Source organism: Spermophilus citellus, assembly GCF_964194105.1.
Source record: "Spermophilus citellus genome assembly, chromosome: 11".
Lineage (NCBI taxonomy): Eukaryota > Metazoa > Chordata > Mammalia > Rodentia > Sciuridae > Spermophilus > Spermophilus citellus.
Genome location: NC_138192.1, coordinates 21,846,135 through 21,867,540, shown reverse-complemented (window position 1 = coordinate 21,867,540; position 21,406 = coordinate 21,846,135). Strand labels below are relative to the sequence as shown.

At 38.7% G+C, this 21,406-nt stretch overlaps 1 protein-coding gene across 1 annotated transcript in view; it reads right to left on the bottom strand.

The window, feature by feature from the left end:
* NCKAP5 (NCK associated protein 5) overlaps positions 1-21,406 on the bottom strand; it is an 858,948-nt gene that overhangs the window by 58,068 nt on the left and 779,474 nt on the right. Inside the window, exons 16-17 of the mRNA XM_081262221.1 lie at positions 8,501-8,812; positions 5,860-5,996 (exon numbers count right to left, since the gene is read on the bottom strand). Coding sequence (XP_081118347.1) covers positions 5,860-5,996; positions 8,501-8,812 — 449 coding nt within the window. The remainder of the gene's footprint in view (positions 1-5,859; positions 5,997-8,500; positions 8,813-21,406) is intronic.

Here is a 21,406-nt window from a genome sequence, read left to right as displayed (position 1 = left end):
GACTGGCTTGTTCTGCCTGCAACAGCCACAACTGTCCCCTGCTTCTGCTGCTGGCTTGGGCACCGGCTGTCCCTCCCATGGGAATGCTTTTTTTCAGACACCCTCCTGGCTCACCCCTTCTCTTCCATGGGCCCTGCTCCAAAGTCACATCTCACGGATGCCTGCTCTGATACTCCCACTGTAGCTTTAGCACCTCCCCGACCTCAGGTCTCCTGGGACCCCTCCCTCTGCTGTACTCTGTCTTTTCCATTGCACTTTTCTCCTTTGAACAAACTGCATGCACATACTATTTGTTACATCTATTGACTACTGTCTGGCAGGGATCTTTGTCCATTTACTCACCTCTGGAAAGCTGGCCCCAGGAGGCCTTCAACAAATATTTGGTCAACAATGAATGAATTAGGGCTGGAAGGATCTGGAAAAAAAATCTTTCTTGACCGGGCAGCGGAGGGGTGGGGAGGTATTCACTGTGAGGCACAACGGGCTCAAGGGAAGCCTGGAATGGAAGCTGGTATGGTCCTAGGTGCCTGCACAGAGAAATCCTGTAACTGTGAAGTCCCCTGCCCTTCATCTGTGACAACTGGTAGGGCACTGATGAACCGCAGAAAACCAACGGGATGACTGACTAAAATTTCAGGACTATTACCACCTTCTTTCTGGTAAAGGCTCTGCTTTGAATATGGCTGGTCCCCACCAAAACCCATGTTGAAGCTTGGTGCCAATGTAACAGGGTTGAGAGTGGGTAGGGCCTTTAAGGGGCATTGGTGTCCCAAGGGATCTTTAGTTCTTGAGGGAATGGATTAGTTCTCATGAGAACAGATTGTTACAAAGTGAATCAGCTCCTTTATCACCTTTCTCTCTTACGCACATGCCTGTTACCCCTCTGCTTCTACTATGAGGCCCTCATTAAGAAGCATTCTGGTGCCATGCTCCTGGACTTTAGAACTATGAGGTAAGTAAACTTTTTTTTTCTTTATAAATTACCCAGCCGTTAGTATTTTGTTATCGCAATAAGGAACAGACTAAGACGTTAAGCCTTTGTGTGATTCAACCAGTGGTTCTGTTTCTCTGATGACATATAAGAAACAAGGAACAAAGTGGGAGATTAGAACAATGAGACACTTCAACAGATAAATGGATAAAGAAAGTGTGGTACATATACACAGTGGGATATTACTCAGTCTTGAAGAAGAATGAAATTATGGTATTTGCAGGTAAATGGACAGAGCTGAAGAATATCTTGGTAAGCGAAATAAGTCCAACCCAAAAAAACCAAAGGCCAAATGTTTTCTTTGATAGGCAGATACTAATCCATAATGGGAGTGGGGTGGGGAAGAAGGAAGGAACTTTGGGTTGCACAGAGGGGGGTGAGAGGAGGAGCAGGGGTGTGGGGATGGGAAGGATGGTAGAATGAGACAGACATTATGACCCTATATACATGTATGATTACACTACTGGAGTGACTCTGCACCACGCTCAACCAGAGGAAGGAGAAGTTGTGCTCCATTTGTATATATTGTTTCAAAAATGCCTTCTACTTTCCTGTATAGCTAATTAGAATAAATTAAAAAATAAAATAAAAAATCACATACACAAAAAAAACATGCAACATCTAGGAATGTATATTTATTCTGGCCCAGCCTGAGTTATACAGACAAGTAAATTTGTGTTATTCAAACACAAGTATTTCCTGTTAATTTTTTAAACACTCTTATGTGCTTTAATAAAAAGTTTCATTCTGTTGAATTGAAATAACTAACTAACTAAATGAAACAATGGGCTATTCTTGTATGTCAGTCTTTACCCCCACTCCCACATTACAAATGCCAACAGTCTCTAAAAACTGGAAAGACACAGGGTTGCTAGATTATGTTTTCCTCTAAAGCAACAAATCAGTCTTGTTTTAAAAAAGAAAATCATGATTTCATTATATAATCTTCAAATTAGTATTTGAGCAAAAGTTGATTAATAGGGAAAGAATGATTTTTCATTGCATCATTAAAATATTTCTGACAATCCAGAAGATATTAGAAGAAAAGCAAACTCAAGACCACATTTGTGTTAAGGGAACATCTGTCTTTTTATGTATAAGACAATGTCATCTGAATATACACATTTTTAAATGTGGAGGGATAATGATTTTTCTTCTGCCAGTTTTAACTCAAAGAAAATAGACAGAGAGGGTGCTTGAACTTCACAGCCAGACCTGTTCATAATGGCCCAGCTGACAATTCTGGAGCTCCATAGTATGATGTTAGCAAGAGACTGAGAAACTTCATCCATGGCTCACTGGATGATTCAACTTGCCAAAGTATGTAATTAAGAACAAAGTTATCTTTATAGTCGTTCCTTCATTATTGAGATAACTCAATTGGAAACTGTTTTAGAGGTACCCTATCTGGAAATAAAATCCTTACAGGCTGCACCTCAATGTCATGAAGATTATACCAGGAAACAAATTGATGCACACAGACAATCTTCTGTACATAACAGAAAATTAGATCTGGAGAGAGATGTGGAGCTGAAATGTAAAATCAAGGTGTGTGGGGCTGAGCATAGTGAAAGGTATAGTCCGCAGCTCCCCAAAGAGAGGAACCTGCATGTCTGCGTGCTCAGGTGTGTTAGCTGGATGGCGCTTTGCACCACCCTCCCTAAATTTTCCCTTTGCAGGTCGAAACATTATTTTCATAGTCTGGGTCATTATCACTAAACTGCTACTGCTGGCAGAGTATGTGTACATTCTGGGTGCCTTGTCCTAGATGAGTAATGTGAGACTGGTGAGATGACTCACACAAATCAAACTGGGGCAGAACATCTGTTGAGGATGTGAGACAGGTTCTCATGGTCCAGCCCACCCTCCACCCAAGAACGATTCAGGTTTGCTGGTTTTCCTGGTTCCCATGGAGCTGGTGCAATCTATTCAATTACCAGGGCAGGAGAAGTGGGCCTGCAATAATGAAGCCATGCAACACACTCTGCCACTGTCCTTGGTTTAGGCAGGTCCCTGTGGTCACTCACTCTGAATTTTGTACACTTCTCTGTAGGATCTTATTTTTCTCAAGGGCCTATTAGGAGCTGCTGTTTCAAGTCTAATAGCTTATTTAGTTAACCAATCTCATCATGGGTGTTTAAGTATCAGAAAGTATGAAAAACACGAACCCTGGGAACCAAAGAATAAATGTTTGCCTAATTTATAACTTTATTCCATCCCCCAAAAGGAAGGTAACCTTCAGGAAGGAAAGCAAGGGCTCACTCTATATAATTCTCTATTCCGATCCATAGATAGTTTAGATTTAAGGGACTCAATCTAATTTACTCATTCATTTACTCATTCACCCACTCAAGAGCACACAGCATGGTCCCCAGGATGTCACTGGTGTGGCAATGATACTGTGTTCAGCAGTTGCTGGAGTGGTTGATACTGTAGGAATAGTTTTGTTTTGTTTTGTTTCCCTCTATGCACACAAGTGGAATGCTAGATCCAGTACTGCAATTGCTGTGGGTTGAGTCATGATTATTAGCGACCCTCTTTTGTTTGTAGACTGCTTCATTAGAGCCTATCATTTCTCACCTATTCTGGAGACAGTTCAGATACAGATTCATGGAATGGGTCCCTAAAGTTTGTTTGAGAGGAAATCACTTGGTTAGGAACTACAATAGTACATCTTGGGATGTAAGTTCTCTCAGCTGGGGTTATAAATTCAAGCATTCATTTATTTCTTATATTCCTTCATTCATTTACTCATTTATCCTCTCATTCAACAGGTTTTCATTACGTGCCTACCCTAGGCCAATCCATGTGCTAAGTTCAAGGGGTGCAGAGCTCACTACTATACATATTGGTCATCTGACAGTATGATGTCCATGAATGATGACAAGCTATGGTTCTCAGGGGACCCTGTATCTGGAGTTCCGAAAAGACTCCAGGAATACTTTCTGGATAAGAGGAGACATTCCTTCATCCCTTCATTCAACAAACACTAACTGAACCAGGCACTGAGCTGGGTACTAGGTATATAAAGCCAAATCTTGATTCTAACTTTCCCTACCTGGCACTCAGGAAAGCAGGGTTCTAAGTTCCCTCCAAACAAGAGTGGTGAGTCTTATAAGCCAAGGCAGGATTTGCCAATGGGCAAAGCAAATGCAAGACAAGGGGAAGGGGACTCTGAGATGTGCACACTGTGTGAACAGTGCCTGGCCATGACATATAGAGGGCAGAGGCCCCCTCTGATCCTGCACTCAGTAACTTTATTTTTACTCTCTTGGAATTACTCAAACCCCTTTGCCATTGCGATCAAACTGTTGGCTCTGGACTGGTCTCCCCCTCCAATTCTAAGTATCTTTTATGCTATTCTCAATTTTTCCGTCCCCAAAGCAAGCACAGAGTCCTTGGTGACCACAGTGATAGCAATGCTTCACAAAGTGCGTTCTGTGTTCTGACAATAGCAGAAGCAGAACCTGGGAAATGTGTGAGAAATGTCTGAGCCTCACTTCACACCTATCAAATCAGATGCTGAGCACAGGCGGGGGCAGCAGGACTTGCAGCCCTCCAGGTGATTCTGATCAGCTAGAGCTTGAGAACCACTGTTTCAGGAGCCCTTTCTTCCACCACCAAAAGGCAGGTAAACTTTAGGAGCCCCAGCAGTTTTGTGTTTAACCTCAGGCATACTTGAATACAACAGCTTTACTTTTGCCTCCTACAGCCCATTCCTATGGAATCAGACATTTGGATACCTAGACAAGAAATCCAGAGGGCCCAGTTCCAGCCTCTACTCCACACTGACTTTCCCTTGGACCCCAAGACTGTCCAGCATGTCTCTGGAGTGGTGGTCTCCGATGTAAGTTCAGGCTTACAGTGAGTCACTTAAGTGAGTCTAGACAATCTCCTCCCCCTACTTGTCCATCTCTTATTCCCATACCAAGGTGCTCCAGACTAAAGGAAGGCTCAGCTACCCTGGTGGTGGGAGATCTCAGATGTGGGCAAATCTTGGCTGTTCCTTATCATAGTTGGGCAGAAACTCCAGCAACAATAGAGCATGATTCTCTTGATGCTGGAGTATTCTCTTCATTGGGAGAGCCAAAGGCAGCAGAAGTGGGAAGGTCAAGGAAGGGCTGGCAAGCTCTGGTAATTGATCCATAAGTTCTTTCTCCATCCTTCTCACTGCCAGGCACTACTAAGGACCCTGCGGTGGGCCAGCCACAGCTGAGATATAGTGAACAGGCTGGACATGGTCAAAGTAACCATTTGGAAGGGTGAACAGGAGAGAATACCAACCAACCCCTATGGGAAGAATGAAGACTCCCAGGGCTGTGAGTGCCCCTGGGTCCAATCACACATTAGGAGGCCTGGATCTCCCACCTCTGGTGAATGAAGAAGACATGTCAAAAATGATGGGCACTGGAGAAACACAGGTCTCTCTGACCCTGCCAAGTTATTTGACCACTCCAAGATTTGTTTTTTTTTTTAATCCCCCAAAGGAACACAATTATATCTGCTTTCCCCCTTTTTTGGAAGCAAGGTGAAGGTCAAAGTAACTACCACGATAATGAAAAAAGGAGAACATTCCAAATGATGCCCTGGTAGCTCAGGAGAGCGAATGATTATTCCCCAATGTCAGACCAGCAGTGAGCATGCATATCTCAAGAATCTGGGTGCACATCAGATGCCACCTTGAATTCTTCAGAATAAAGGTGTACCAAGAACCCATGGTGTTCAGGGAAATGGCTGAGCCTTGGATCTTGGTTTATGCTCAATAAGCTAACTACAAATTTGATCTAAAATTACATCTATCACTAAAGTGCTTAAGGAGTTCGATTTTCACAAGGTGGAAGGCACCCTTCCCTCAGCTGCCCCCTTACCTGGGTCTCAGCGGCAGCATCCTCACCGCCCCAGCTTGGAAGTGGCTGGCCTGCCATGGGGTCTTCAGCGTATTTGAATGATGAGCAAGTCTGAGGAGTTGGCCCTGCTTCGTTCTGCTTTTGGAAACTGCTTCTTCCTAAAAGAGAAAAAGCATATTAAATCACAAGCCAGCTTTCATCAACCTTTTACAAGTTCAGGGAGAGAAGACAGACATTCAGACATAATAAAAAGGTCTAGATACAGTGAAGCCTGGGTTTCCTGCCATTCTCCTACAAGTCTGTGCTACCCAGAGTATCTGCCTAATTATGTGTACATAATCCATGGAGAATGCTCACCTTGGAGACCTTAAGAGAAGCTGTCCTTGGACTCATTTTTTCAACAGAACGTGGAGATTCTTCATATTAAAAAGGTTCAGCAGACAAAACATTTGGGAGACATCGAGCTTATCCCTTAAATAATCCTATCAATCAAATAACAGATTTTTTTTTGAGAACTTTTCAGAGCCTTCACTGTACTAATGGGTATTGTCACAGCTTTCAAAGAAAGGATTCAAATTTGCAGCCTTGCCCAAATGTAATTGAGCAGGGAACTCTTATTTCCTTAGAATACCTTCTAAGGTCATTTTGAACAATGTGGTCTAGGAAACTTTGCTCAGAGGCCCTTAAAGATCTATCAGGACAGTACTTCTCAAGTTTTAATGGGTTTAATGTGCACACCCATTAGTGGAGTTTTTGTTAAATTGCAGGTGCTGATTTGGTGAGGTGGAGGGTAGATTCTGAGCATCTACATTCCTGGTGATGCCAATGATGCTGGTCCATGGACCACACTTTGAGTAGCAAGGGTGTAATTAGCAGAGAATGATTTTAAGAGGTTTCTCCATTACCCATCACAGCAGATTAACCTGCGGAGTGTATTCCTTTGTCATGTCAGAAAGGAGAACCGCTTTTATTATCCTCCAGCCTCAGTGATTATCAGCAGGACGTGCTGTGACAGCCTTTCCACAGCATTTTGCTTGTGAGGAGAAGCAAAGTAATTGTGTTTTCATCAGCACTGTGAGATTGGTTCAGTTACTTCCATTTTCAATATGGGGAGAAGAGAAAAACCAATTCAAAAGTATTGGTTAAACAGGAAGTGACTGCTAGGAAGCAGCTCTAATTCCATTTTCCTTTTGTCCCATCTAGCATGCCACTCCCTAATTTTTCACCTGAATAACAAACGGCCACTGAGAAAAGAGCCACTGGAAAGCCCAGCCCTGCCTGTGGATCCCAGTTGTCACACAATGGGCAGGAAACTTTAGGATGGGTGCCCCCAAAATATCCTGCTGTGTGTGTGTGTTCACCTTGCTCTCTACCATATACTACTTTTTTTTACAACTCTTCGTGACAATTTAATTAAGATACAAACCTTAGAAACCTAGTGCAGTGAATATTAGCAGCGAGATCAGAACAATCTCCTTCCTATCCCCTTCTTATGAAGCAATTCAAGGCTTGCGGTTTCTATTCAATTTGTTATAATGACAGTGTTTAATCATGGCGTCTACTCAGCAGCCCGCTGCTGAATTGAGGTCACACATGTGACTATTCAGGCATAAAGCACATAATCTATAACTAAGATTTCGCCCCTGAGTCTCTGGAGGCGGTGTCATTAATTAACAATGCACTTATTTAAAAAATAATATGCATTACAGCCTTTAAACATCGTAGCCTTGGCTTGGAACGGGTAGAAGTCTGTGATGAAACGTCCCTGGCAGTTGGTATTACTGCATGAAGGAAGAACTCAGCCATGGAATAGCTCAACACATTCCTTCAAAGATGTTTAATTAAAAGTCCTCTTCTAATTTCTCAGAAACCCATAGTATAATCCCAACCTGCAGCTCCTTTCTAATCACCTCATCGTAAATGAAAGGGTTCGATTCAGAGTTCTACTTCACATGCTTATGCATGTCATCAGAGCCACACAAGCCATGCACATTAAAAATTATTTAGTGTCACCCAGGCTGGCAATAAATATTTTTAATCTTGAGAGAACAATGAAAAAACTTTGACCCTTAGCCTGGTCCTGCCTTTAATCATAAAAGCTTATTTCAATTGACTGCAACGAAGAGTAGTACTTCTCAATGGGAAGGCTGGTTGCTTTCCTCTGCAGTTAATGCACAATCTATTGCTGATGTATCAAACTAAGTCTTTTATAGTTCAACATATAAATATATGTGAACAGGCTAGGAATACATCAGAAGACATATGGTTTCTGGTTAGAGGGCAAACAACATTTCAGCTACATTTATGTCTTGGGTCTAAATTGGCCTATATTCACAGTTAAGTTTTACAGGATAAAAATCTCACCAGTATGTTGTATGGTGTTTTTCCTTAATCAATTTATGTATTCATATACTGGTGCTTACATGGTTGTTTCCTTTTATGTGTGTGCACTCCTTAACATAATACCCATGTGTTGATAATATCTCATACACAGTTTTACTTTTTTGGTGGAGGACATGCAGGGGTTTTCACAAATCCCCCTTTCCATAGAGCACAGGTCATTGATTTTCTAGTCTCCAGCGGGGGCAATTCTCCATTTTTGTCAGAAAGTGCCTTTCTGTGGGTGGGAAATTTCTCACTGGAAAGGAAACTGGCATTATACCTGAGGAGGCTGGTTTGGGAAGGCGACTCTGAGGTCGCAGGCCCCTGGCCGTCATGATGGGGTCGGATATGGAATGAACGATGGCAGTCTTTGTGGAGCACTGGCTGTCCGCGGAGGAAGGCACTTCGCGTTCTAGGGTTTGGGCTCTGATGGAAGAAGCTGTGGAAGGAGCTGGCTGGAGAGACAGGAGGGGGTCGGTCTCCTCCGGAGAGTCTGGTGGGCATATGTACCGTCCCATCGAGCGATTTCCTGACTCTGGGAGTGGGAAGGTTCCAATTCCACTGTCCAGTGTTCTCATCTGGCAGTTTGATTCTGAGACAGAGAAAGAGAGGTTTAGAGAAAGCTCATAGGAAAGGATAAATAGATGACTGGCATTTGGGTACCATCCGGGGGACACCTAAGAGAAAGACTTAGTAAGAAAAATGATAAACATTTGGAATCGGTACAGTAGATTTCCAGGGAGGTGCCCAAAACAGACCTTTCAATGAACATGAAATTATTCCCCTCACAAAATGAGGCAAGAAGGCCAGCTGGTATAGGCAGTGATTGTCACATGCACACTTGCCCTAGATCGTTCTCTAGAGGTATAATAGAAAAGCAACAGCCATTAGAGGCCAACAGTTAGTTTTGATTACCCTTATTTGAATTGGGGAACTATGTGACTTCAGTTAGGTGAAATTTATTAACTGAAATAAAATGAGAAGTGAGCACCTATAACAAACTGAAGTGGTGTCCTAACAAAGGTAATTGTGTATGTCTTGATGAATTATCCACCATTCGGCAGCTGACACAATCTCTGGCCTTTTGATTGGACTGTGAGAACAAGTGATTGACATGCCACAAGGGTCATTCCAAAGGGACCTTACCCATCATAACATCACCCACCCTGAGGGCTTTATTCCAACAAATGGCCACTTGAAGTCTCACAGAGAAGACAATACCTCCACTTTCTGTTTTTCATTCTCACTGAAGGCAGTGACAAAACTCAGTAGTACCCTTGGGGTGTCTTGTCACCCCAAGGATCCCACTATTCTCTACAGCAAATTAAGTTGATTCTACACATATGTGATGTATTCTGTTAAATGTTTCATCTTAAAACATTTTCATATAAAATTTCTCAAAAAATTATCACATAGTGAATTTCTGAAACAGTAATATGGTTTATCCAAGCCAATGAATCAGCTTCTAAAAATCTCATTGTCATCCAGAATATTTTCGTGTATACACTAAAATCTTGGAGTGAAACTTCCTTAGTTTCATCTTTTAAGTCTAGCACTGAATAAGAGGTCTAACTCAGCACTGTAATAGGCCTGGTAGGGAATAAAATAGATTACTATATAATCTTTGTATTAAAAGCTCAATAGCTACAATTTCTTTGGTACTTTATGGAACAGTGGCTTGTGATGTTGACTCTGCCAATAACAGATAGTGTGAATTCTTGCCTTAACCTCTTGGGATTTCAGGTTCCTTATGGGGTTGCTATGAGTATTAAAATATGTTCGCTAATAAATCCCTAGAATCTAGAATGATGCTTAGCTAACACACTGTAGAATAACCAGATGTGTGAAACAATAAACAACACATACAAAAGGCTTAGTACATTTATTACATGATAGTAGATATCTGTGAGATAAATAGCTTATCCTTAAGTATCTTTCATAAGCAATCATACTCAAGGCTTAGCAATTAGTATTCAAACTTATGTGCCCATTTCTCCACCCTTTTTCTCAAAACCTCTTCACTGTGGGTAAACAACAATAAACCTCTTCACTGTGAGTAGTAGAATTTAGGGAATTTCCCCAAACCAAGGTAAAGACACAGAAGGGGTACCTTTTCTGGGTTCTAGGAGGGTTTGGTGCTTGGTTTGGGAAGTACTAAGAAGATGAAGTCCCCATTGAAGGAGAGGCTTCCATCTCCACAGGGATATGTAGTAGGAAGACTCAGACACCATTTTCTCTAGTGAGGTGCCACTTAACCACTTCATATCCCACTGGCTTGCAGAGTGTGGTCTTGGGCTGCAGTGTCTCTGACTCATACAGTTATGATCTGAAAGGTGGTTTTCTTCACCAGGATCATAAAGACTGATTCTCAGCCCTATTCATTTCATGGCCTCGTATCTGGTCAGCTTTACTTTCAACCAATTTTACAAATTATTCATTATGTTGTCTATTCATTCTCTCCTCAATTAAGAGGACTTCCCTGTTACAGACTGGCCTTTGTGAGAAATGATCAGCTGTTTGCAGGACAAGATATTGTCAGAAGAGTCTTTTTTTTTTCTTTAAAGACTCTGTTCTTCAGACTTTGGTGCTTTTTCTTAATTTAAGTGTTGATACGCAACGCTTCAGATTTAGCATATCTATGTGTTGTATTTGGGAGAATTCTGGGAGTCTTTAATATTAAAATTCACACAAAAGTAAGTGGATCTTTATGAAAACTGATCCAGTTTGGGGGGATCAGAAGTAAAGACTCATGGAAAACAAGAACTGAGATGTTGGAACGTTTGTATTCCAGGCTGCTTGTCCTAATAATCACTCCCAATATCATCAGGACCACCACCCCTGAACCACAGTGCTCAGCAGGCTGGGACACTAGAGGCCCTTTTCCTTTCATGAAGATGGGCCATCCAAAGTATAGCTATTTATTACAACTATCAGGAGTTCACTTTTATTTTTATTTTTTGTATACTCATGTTCTCACTATAAATAAGAACTATTATTGCCATTTGCAAATGAAGAATCAGAGCTCAAAGAGGGTAAATAACTCATTCAAGGACAAATACGATAAAGGACCTGACTTGACGCTACACTTGTTGATTACAAAGACCATGCTTTTAACCAACAAGCTAACCTGATTTTCCCCAAAGTATAGGTAGACCTCAAAGTGGGGACTTCCCAGCTCATAGCCACTTAGGCAGCCATATGACAAGAAGGCTGACAGCACTGTCCCATGCTTCTATGCAAGGCACCAGCTTCTGCTCTGGACCTGATTCTGGCCTGGAATTCCAGCTTGGTTCCTGGGCCCTGTCCTGAGGTGGAGGTCCACTGCTATCATGCCCAGCATCTGCTCCGTCAACTGCCTCTCTGCAGGATGACTGTGCATCTTCATCTGTCTTGCTCCTGAGAACCACGATTGCTTAGTAGCTCTTTCTTCCACGCTCTTGCGTTGGGTTCTTAGACTTCCATGCCTCTGTTGTTTTGAGAGTTTGTTTTGTTTTTCAGCTTTGTGTGGGCATCACTTCCAAGGGCAGTGTTTTCTTGGCTTTGCCTCTCTCTTCCCTGTTCTTTGTGTCTCGAACAGCACTGACCCACTCCCTTCAATGCAGATTCAAGAAACAAAGGTAGGCGCTTGGTTCCCTTTCTAGTGATCTGAGAAGAGGCCCCACTCCCAAAGCCTCTAATGTGCTTGCCTGGTCTCTAACACAAAACCAGGGTGTAGTTGCATGAAATAGGGCAAGTGAAAGATTTGGGGTAGAAAAAGTGGTGAAGGAAGTCTAAGTTCTGAAAACACCAACATTTTCTGGCATCATCTTAAATTTCCTTTCTTTTTCCTTTAACGTGCAATATCGTCATACCAGAATCTATAAGCCAGGACTTTTGGAATTCCTGAACATTATTAGTTTTCTAAAAATTGTATGCACTGACATTAAGTCCAGAAACCACCTGCTATTAAGGCCATTTTTTTTTTTAATTTCTAAAAATTCCAGATGCCAAATGTAGAGAATATGAAGGACTCATTTGTAAGTACCTCTGAAATGAGGTGTGGACCATCAGGGGCTCAGACATATGCCAAGTTTCACCCTCAAGCAAATTTCTGCAGAATGCATACACCTTGGGAAATGGGAGTTGGTACTGAAAATGCTGACACCACCTTTATGTAGTTTCTGTAAAGCACTATTAGTTTCTTGCAGTTCATAAAAATATAGCAACCGAAAAAGTGTTGGATACTATACTTCTGAGGCCAGTTATTTTTCTCAGAGAATTATAAGAACTCACAAAATAATTAAATAGCTGTAAGAACCAAGTTCATAGTGCCAAGCCTGCCTTGCATCTTCAATGAGTTGACTTGGTCTTGCTCTTGACAAGTATTGAGCTCACATTTGTGGCTCAGTGTGGCTGCCAACAGGGCCTTGCTAATGAGTTCCAGGGTTGGGTCATTTGATGTATCAGAGGGCTTCATTCTCCCAAGGTCATCAATTACATCTCTGACCTTCTCCAGCCCTCTCACCTATTCCCCTTTTCCTATTTGACTTCTATTGGTCTCTCAGGGTAAATTCTCACACTTATCACCACCACCAACCTCCCAACATTTCATGCGATGATTTAGGGCACTGAATCCCATTGTTTTTAAAGTCACGGCACACAGAAAATACATGGCTGCTGAGGAAAATACCAAGCCTCCACATCACCGGTCACTTGAGTGTTTCCCACCTTAACCAACCTGGGACCTACTCAGGGCATATCAGCAGCAGAATAAGGAATATTTTACTTACAGAATGGATTTAGGTCTTCTTTTAATGATACCCTGAATACATTACCTTGCAAGTATATGGCATACAAGAAGAAAGATATCTTTGAGTCTCTTAGCAGCAATACGGTTTGTATAAAGCCCTCCTTTTTGGGGAGAAGAACATTAAAACACCTCAGATTAGAAATATCATCTGGCATCAGACTTAATGTGGCAAGTGACTATATCTGAAAGGGCAATGAGCACCCTAGGGGCAAGGAGTCAAATGAGATTCTGGTTTGGTGGTGGAGAAGAAATCTTGTAGAAAATTTTCCCCTGGGGATTTTTACAGTGTTGACCCACTAAGTCACTAGCTTTTAGTTCTGTGAATTTTCCAATTAATTTGGCATAAATTCATTTAAAAGGGTTCAAAATAACAATCTAGAGCATATTGCATAATTTATTATTATTAATAATATTATTAATATTAACATTATCACTAATCACTCAACTATTTATTTTCTCAAAAGAATAGAACTCTAAAAATATATTTATTTCAAAGTTACCAAAGGTTCATCTGTTCCTCAATTTAGGGTGTTTAGCTGTTCCATAAATGAGACAATGGACATAATGGGTTAACCTAGGTGGCAAGGTCGATATAAGATCCCTGCTCATCTTGCTCAGTGTTACCCAATTACTTCCTGTACCCAGGTGCCTGTGCTACTGGCTGTAGTTTCATCATCTGAAAATTAGATCACACTATAGTCGTCATATGGATGCTTGGAGGACCAGAAACAAAGCACATAATTAACCCCACACAGCACTTATACGAGGAACATTATTAATCTTCAGGAAGACGTAGTTCTCAAAATAAGTGTTATTGAACAGTATGTGCCCCCGGGGGAAGAACTGGATTTTGTTCATCTCCTCCATACTCTCACATAAGTCTGTTCCTGAAGCCATCATTACATTTATTCTGCAGTATGGTCATTATATACCCCAGGATAATGGAGAGAGTCTGATTCATTTTCCATCACTAAGGTCAGCACAGTGCCTACCGCATAGTTATAGTTAGCCCTTACTGACGTGTAATCAGTGAAGAGGTGGATGAAAATCAGCTGATTTCTATAGCAGTCTCCCTTATGGTCAATGAATGTAAATATTTTCTTGTGAAATCTGAATCTGTTTCTTTTTGTTCTGACTCTAGCAATCAAATAAAACAGCTGATTTCCTTCTTCTCTGTAACTATTCTTCACATATAGTCGGACATCATTAATTCGGATGGTCAGAGGGATAAGATCATTGAGAATGACTGAATATTTAAAAGACTGAGTTCTTTACATCTTCAAGTCCTTAGTAGAAAAATGGGTGACCAAGACAAAGAGCAGCCTTTGTCTTAGGGAATGCTATCTTAGGGTCCCTCAATCTTTACTCACCTCACAGTGTCACTGGGCCTGAAGTTCCCAGGTCTAGTGAAAGCCTCCGAGCCACCATGACTATGCCTTTGTCCTCAGGTACTGTAGATTCCAGGTGGAATGCTGGCTTCCTATTTAATCCCAGCATCCACAGTAATGTTAAAACGAAGGTCTGACAGAGTCAAGTTCCTGGCAGCCATTTGTACTGAGTAGATTTCTCAATAACTTTCTGTATGTATTCACACAGAGTTTCTGCCTTTTAAAACAAAATGTTTACTGGGTTGACCAAGCTTCTTCTAAACATGTTTGATTCTATATTCCTGCACATGACAACATTACTTTTATAAATAGCTGTAAAGGAAAAAGTTGATTTCCACCGTATTTTCTGCTAATATAAATTTCCAAGTGAGGGGAATGTGAATTAGCAATGTTTTTGGGTGCTTGGGGATTGTCACTTATTCATTCCTCAGATTTTTCTTCTCTAGATTCAAGTGTATCAAGTTCTCACCTTGCAAAAATCTTGAATCATTTGAATTTGTAGACCAAACCTCTTGGTATTATTAATGTTTATTTCCAAAGAGATTGTCACAGGATAGCCTTAAGCAAACCTGATTGGAGTTCTAAATGAACTCCAAGTATTGAAAAGAATGAAATGAGAAGGCTTTGGAGTTAGGGTGACTAAGCATGCAGACCTGCTTGGTCACCTGCTGGTTCTGCAACATGGGGGTTTCGATTCATATCATAATTGTTCATTTTTTGAAGAGGCCCAGCAGAGTACTCATTATAAGACAGGTGCCTGGAAAATTTTCATAAGTGGTTGTCAGAGAGAAGTGAGGGCACCTTAGATATGTAATGCACAAAGTGTGGTGTCTAAGACAAACTGAAATATCATCTGTGCAGTTTTATGCTGCAACACCTGGGTACATTTCACTAAGCAATCATATTGATTATTTTCTAAGCGATAATCTTTGGAACCATTTCCTCAAGGATGAGTTCATTAGAAGTGTTAAAGGACAATTAACAAATCTGAGAAAAGCATGTGGAGTTGATTGCAAGCCATCTCATATATGGAAACAAGGCAGTCCATTTTCTCGAGATGTCCACTTTGAAGCAGTCATTCTGACACGAATTTGAAAAAACAAATGATGTTTACTAGTGAAACCTTGTTTTCAGACTTAGGAAATGATTAGAGAAGACTTCCAAGTTAATAAAACATGATTTTTTTAGTTAGGGATATTCAGAACATTTGCTCTAAAATCTTACTTAGGATGTTCTGAAATTTTTGGGATGAGAAGTATTTCAGGTTTTGGAGTTTTCATTTATGATGTCTGGAATATTTGCATAGACTTTACAGGTTGAGTATTCCTAACTTAAAAATCCAAAAACTTAAATCCTCTATAATCTGAAACTCTTGGAGCACCAATTCAGTCTTCAGAAAGTTTTAGAGCATTTTGGATTTTGGATTTTAAAATTAGGAATGTTTAACCCATACTTGCTTCTGTGCAATGATCTAGCCACTGAGAAATTCAAACAAATTACTTTAGTAATCTACTTTTTTCTTTATTCAACCCTCACAGGCTCTAGGAAAATATAAAACTTTGAAACTCAAACTGATCTGGACTTTGAGAACTTCCAGTGTATCTGTAAAAACTTCAGCTAAACATGCAAAGAAGACCCAACACAATTTACGAGCCAGAAAGAGCGACGGGTGGGTGTGTAATCCTCATACCATTTATTTAACAGGAACACTTTTCTATCATGCAAGTGGTCATGTAAATAAGGCTTTGTAGGAGTTCTTTCCAGGTTCCTAAACATCTTTAAGCTACATGTGGTATTGGCAATGGAAACTTAAACCACAGATGGGAAAACAGATCTCTTTATTTGCACATCCTTCTCTTCATCTGCATGGCTGAAACAAGCTAAAAACAACCAAGGCTCTTGCCAAAGCCACATCAATTAAATGTAGGTTATTCTAAGTTTACCCATAGTTTTGTCAAAGTCATCAAAAATGATTATATGGGTTTATTTATTCACAACCATTGAGTAACTTTTGGCTGTGGCATTAAGATGAACTTCTGGAAGGTTAAATTCAATCTGGTAGCGTTGGAATGCAGGAGAACACTCAGCCTCTAAGTTCAAACTGGATTTGAGCTCTCTGAGATTTGAAAAACATAACAGGAGAATATAAATTTGTTTTACAATACCTTGTACTCTCTTCTGCATAAAGGCTGTCTGGATGCTGGGAATCTGCCACCCTATTACATAGGGAATGAATACTGAAAAAGTTGTAGGACATGAATAGAAAAAAAAATAAATTTTTAAAAAAAGTGGATCATGAAATTCCTTTTTAAATATAAAGGACAAATTTTAAGAATAATATAACATAAGGGGCAACTCAGGCTGGTAACCAGTGAACCTGATATTCTTGGCCTGATAGTAGCCTCACATAAGTTATTGTGGTAGGATGTGACTCAAGGATATAAACAACAAAAGGTCAGAAATGTGTTTCAAATACTCACATAGACAAGGCATCCACAGAAATCTTTTTTGAATTTATGTACATATACAACTGGTATTACTCCTCAGGAAAAAAAATCCATTAAGTTGTGTTCCTTCTGGTCACTGACACTAAGATAACCTCTTAGATTTTGGGGATAATTCTTGGTCTGGCTTTCAGAGATCTGCTAAATAACTACCCAACCCTTCTCAGTTTTACAAATTTTAATAATTATCTCTGTATTCTCAAAACTTCAGATTAAAAAAATTAGGTTTTCACATAACTCCTTTCTGCTTGCTATGATACTGTGCTTATCTAGAAACAATAGTTGGACCTACGTGATATGTTTAACGACATGTCAGAGTAGGTTAATGTGACCACTATAGGCTAATGGACAGCATTTGTGGGACCTGTCAGCTGACCTCGGAACACACTTGGACCCAGACTCCTGGGTTCTGGCTTGGGAGTCATCACTCCATCCCAAAGTCCTTGTTCATGACAACACAGTGTAGACCCCTCTCAACTGCCCACAAAGCAATGACTACCACTGACCCACTTTCTATTCATAAGTGTGGTCCTCTTAGCTTGACATTTTTTCTAATAGAAAAATCAATTGTGTGTAAAGTTGATTTTATTAGAAAAATCTTCCAAAGTACAAAAAAAAAGAACAAAAGAAAAAAAAAAGTGAAGCCATATGGTTCCCATCCCAATCCTTGATCATCACTTTTCCAGTTGAAGAAATGTCAACTTCTCCCTCCCCCTTTTTCCCTGTTGTCCTTGTCCATTCTCTATCCATAACAAAATTACTCAATCATCAACTTTCTCTCACAGTCTAATTATAACTTAGCTATTTATTTGTACTTTCTTTTAATCCACTTTTAGGCTGGTACTTATGCAAGGCATTTTAAAGGACTAAACAGATGATGTTTACCAATTCTGCTTTGTTCATAGAGTCATTACATGCCCAGATCATATTCCCAAATTAGTAAATCATGATTTCCCCTTGGAGAAGGTAAAGCATATCTTTCCTAAAAGGTTATCTTTGTCTCTGTTCAATTATCTACTCTCTCACAAATTCACTCTGTCTCTTGCCGTCCTGATAAAATGAAGTGAAAAGTTGAGCGATTATCTGGTGAATCTGATAGACACTGATGGATATTATGGGTAATTCTGTTTCTCTAAATCTCTTTTACTCCAGATCAGGCTTGCAGGATTATATGGACAACTGCCTCTACTCTCCATCTCACCTGCCTGGATGACATCTACTTTGATAAGACATAGAGGAAAAGAAAATAAATTTGGGGTAAGATGCTGTAGGAAGAGATTTAAAACAGTTTTATTTGGCAAGAAGAACATAAAAACAGGGAAGCATGGGGAATATTGAGACTTATCAATGTAAAAACTGATGAAAATATCATAGATAGTTATGAAAGCACAGGAGCTGAAGCACCATATATATTATTATTACCCTCACTTTCTTGAATTACAAAATTTAGGCTCTAAGGCTATAAACTATTTCAGTTTGCTTATATTACTAAAATTAGAGACACTTAATAAAAGGCTTCAGAAAGATAAAAATTTGAAGTTCAACTATGTTTTTCTCCATTTGCTTCTGTATCTAATCAGCATTAATTATTTTCTGAATTATATTCAGAAAGGAATAAAGCTGAATTCTTCATACCCCTTAGCTTTTGAAAAAAAAAAACTATTCATTTTAACAGGCCTTACTTATTGGTAAGGATTTTAATTGTGTAAGTGAATACTCAAGGATCATTTATTTTTCTTTTATGTGATAGTAGTTGAAATATGGGTGAAGACAAGGCTGGAGCTTATAAAACTTAAAATAATGGAAGTTTCCAGCATCTGGAGAGGTTTGGCCTTTTGATAGAAGCACCAGAGGGTAGAATTCTAAGAAGGGCCAAGCTTTAGTAGTGAAGCTAAATTATACCCATAATAAAGGCTTCCCTAAAATAAAACTTAAGAGCATGTCTTGAAAACTAAAACCAACATGCACATACCTTAAATGTACTCCAGAACAGAGTTCGACCGTTTTCACAGGAAGACAACAAAATCTAACATCCAATGATCAAAAATTTACAATCTGAGGAAACCAATAAAAAAATCATCAGGTGTGCAAAAGAGCAGAAAATTAGGATACATATCCAAGAGAAATGTTAATAAGTAGAAACATAAAAAAGAAATGAGAAAGGTAGTGAATTTAATAAATAAGGACTTGAAAGTGATTATTATAGACATAAAAATTCAGAGATGTAAAGTGAAAGTTTAACATAATTAAGAGACATTAAAAATAATAAAAATACCCAAATGAATATTATAGACAGGAAAGACACCTTTAATTGAAAAATACATTGTAAGGGTAAGTAGCTAATTCACAGAAATAGTAGACACAATAGGAATAAAAATCAGTGAATCTGAAAATAAAACAATATAAACTACCAAGATAAAGCACACGGAAAATAAAAGACATAAAAGAACAAGAACACTGATGACCTGGGAGTTGACATTTAGTACCTGAATATGTATATTTGGAGCCCCAGAAATAGAGACAAGAGAAAAATATGGGGAAATTATAATAAAAAATGTTATCAAATTTTATCAAACTATAAATTCAATATTCAACAGACTCAGCAGGGGGAAAAACACACCAAAATACATGATAATCAAATGGCTAAACATCATTGATAAAATCTTAAGGGCAACCGATTAAGACACTTTATAAAGAAAGAGAGATGAAATTGACCATAGAGTTTTTATCAGAAACTATGTAGGCCAGAAGACAGTGGAATAACACTGATAGGATGCTAAAGAGGGGGATCCTGTCAATTTTTTAAAAATTAATTATGATCACCCAACTTTCCAATTAATTTTAAATCCTAAGGCAAAATAAATACTTTACAGACAAGAAAGACTGCATAACTCATTTCCATAAGATTTTTAGTGTAAGAAATATTAGAGCAAATCTTATCGCTAATGAAAATTGAATACCAAGTAATAATATGGATATATACAAAAGAATAAAAGCACTGGAAATAGTAATGTATGATGAGTATAAAATATATTTATTATGAAGCTTCAAACATGTGGAAGTAAAATATATAAAAATAGCAGAAAGGATGGGAGAGATTATATAAAAGCAATTCATACTGTTTTATTTAATATAGACCTGACAAAGATGCAATAAAATTATATTTAAATATTAGGTCACTCACTAAAACAAAAGTAAAAAAAGAAGAGCTAATAAGTTACAAGTGAAAATAAAATGGAATAAAATAAATTCAAAAAGTGCAGAAAAGGTAAAATATGCAAAGAAAAGATGGGACAGACAGAAAATAATAAGGTGATAGGTTTAAACCCAACCATGTAGATAAATATACTGTTTAAATGATCTAAAAGAAAGACCTATTCATATGCTGTGGACAAGAAATTCATTTTAAATATAAGACTAAATGTATGCAAAATAGAAGAACGGAAGAAGATAGGGCATGCAGACGCTGATCAAAAGAAACCTGGAGTTGGTATGCTAACATCAAAGCATGTAGAGCTCTGGAAAGAAAGAAATATGACCAAGGATGAAGAAAACTTATGTTAAATTCATCAAGAAGTCAAGATGCTCCTAAATATGTGTATTTATGACAATGGAACTCCAAAATATATGACACAAAAACTGACAATTGAAGAGAGAAAGATAAATCAATAATTAAAATCACAAGTTTTCTTTATGTACTAGAACACATGGACAATCACAAAATACAGAATATCTGAACAATTAAATAAACAACTTTGACCATTTTAAATTTTATATAGCAATTTTTTTCCATTAAGGGCAGAATATATGTTCTTTTGGATATAAATTCCTCAAAACAGATCAATTCCTTCATCATACAACAAGCCTTAACAAATTTAGAATGATTAAAATCATGCAAAAGTTTTCTCTGATCATCACAGACTCAAAAGAGAAATCAGCAGAAGAAAGATGTCTGCATAAATTTGAAAGTTGAGAATATTATGCATATTTTATACACTAAAAGGAAAATGAGACCATATTTTGAAGTGAATGAACATGAAAATACAATGTGATTGCTTTAAAATTTTTATAGCACAAATACTATGGGTCTATCTAAAATAAATATTCTAATATTTCATCTTAAGAAACTAGAAAAATTGGAGTACATTAAACACAAGCTAAGAAGAAATAAAAAAATAAAAGTAGCAATTTATAAAACAAATTTTAAATCAATAAAACAAAGAACTACATATTTGACAGTATCAATATGACTAGCAAAGTTCAAAACAGATTGACAGAGAAAAAGAACACAGAATTATCAGTATTAGAAATGAATAAGGGGGCATTCTTACTCAATAGCAGATAATGTCTATGAATTTATCATTTATCATATGAATCATACATGTGATATAAAATTGTATGTATATAAAATCATAACATGTATCATAACAAATTAAATAAAATGGAAATATTCTTTGAGAGTCACAACTACCAAAACTGACTCAAGAAACAAACAAAATGATCCT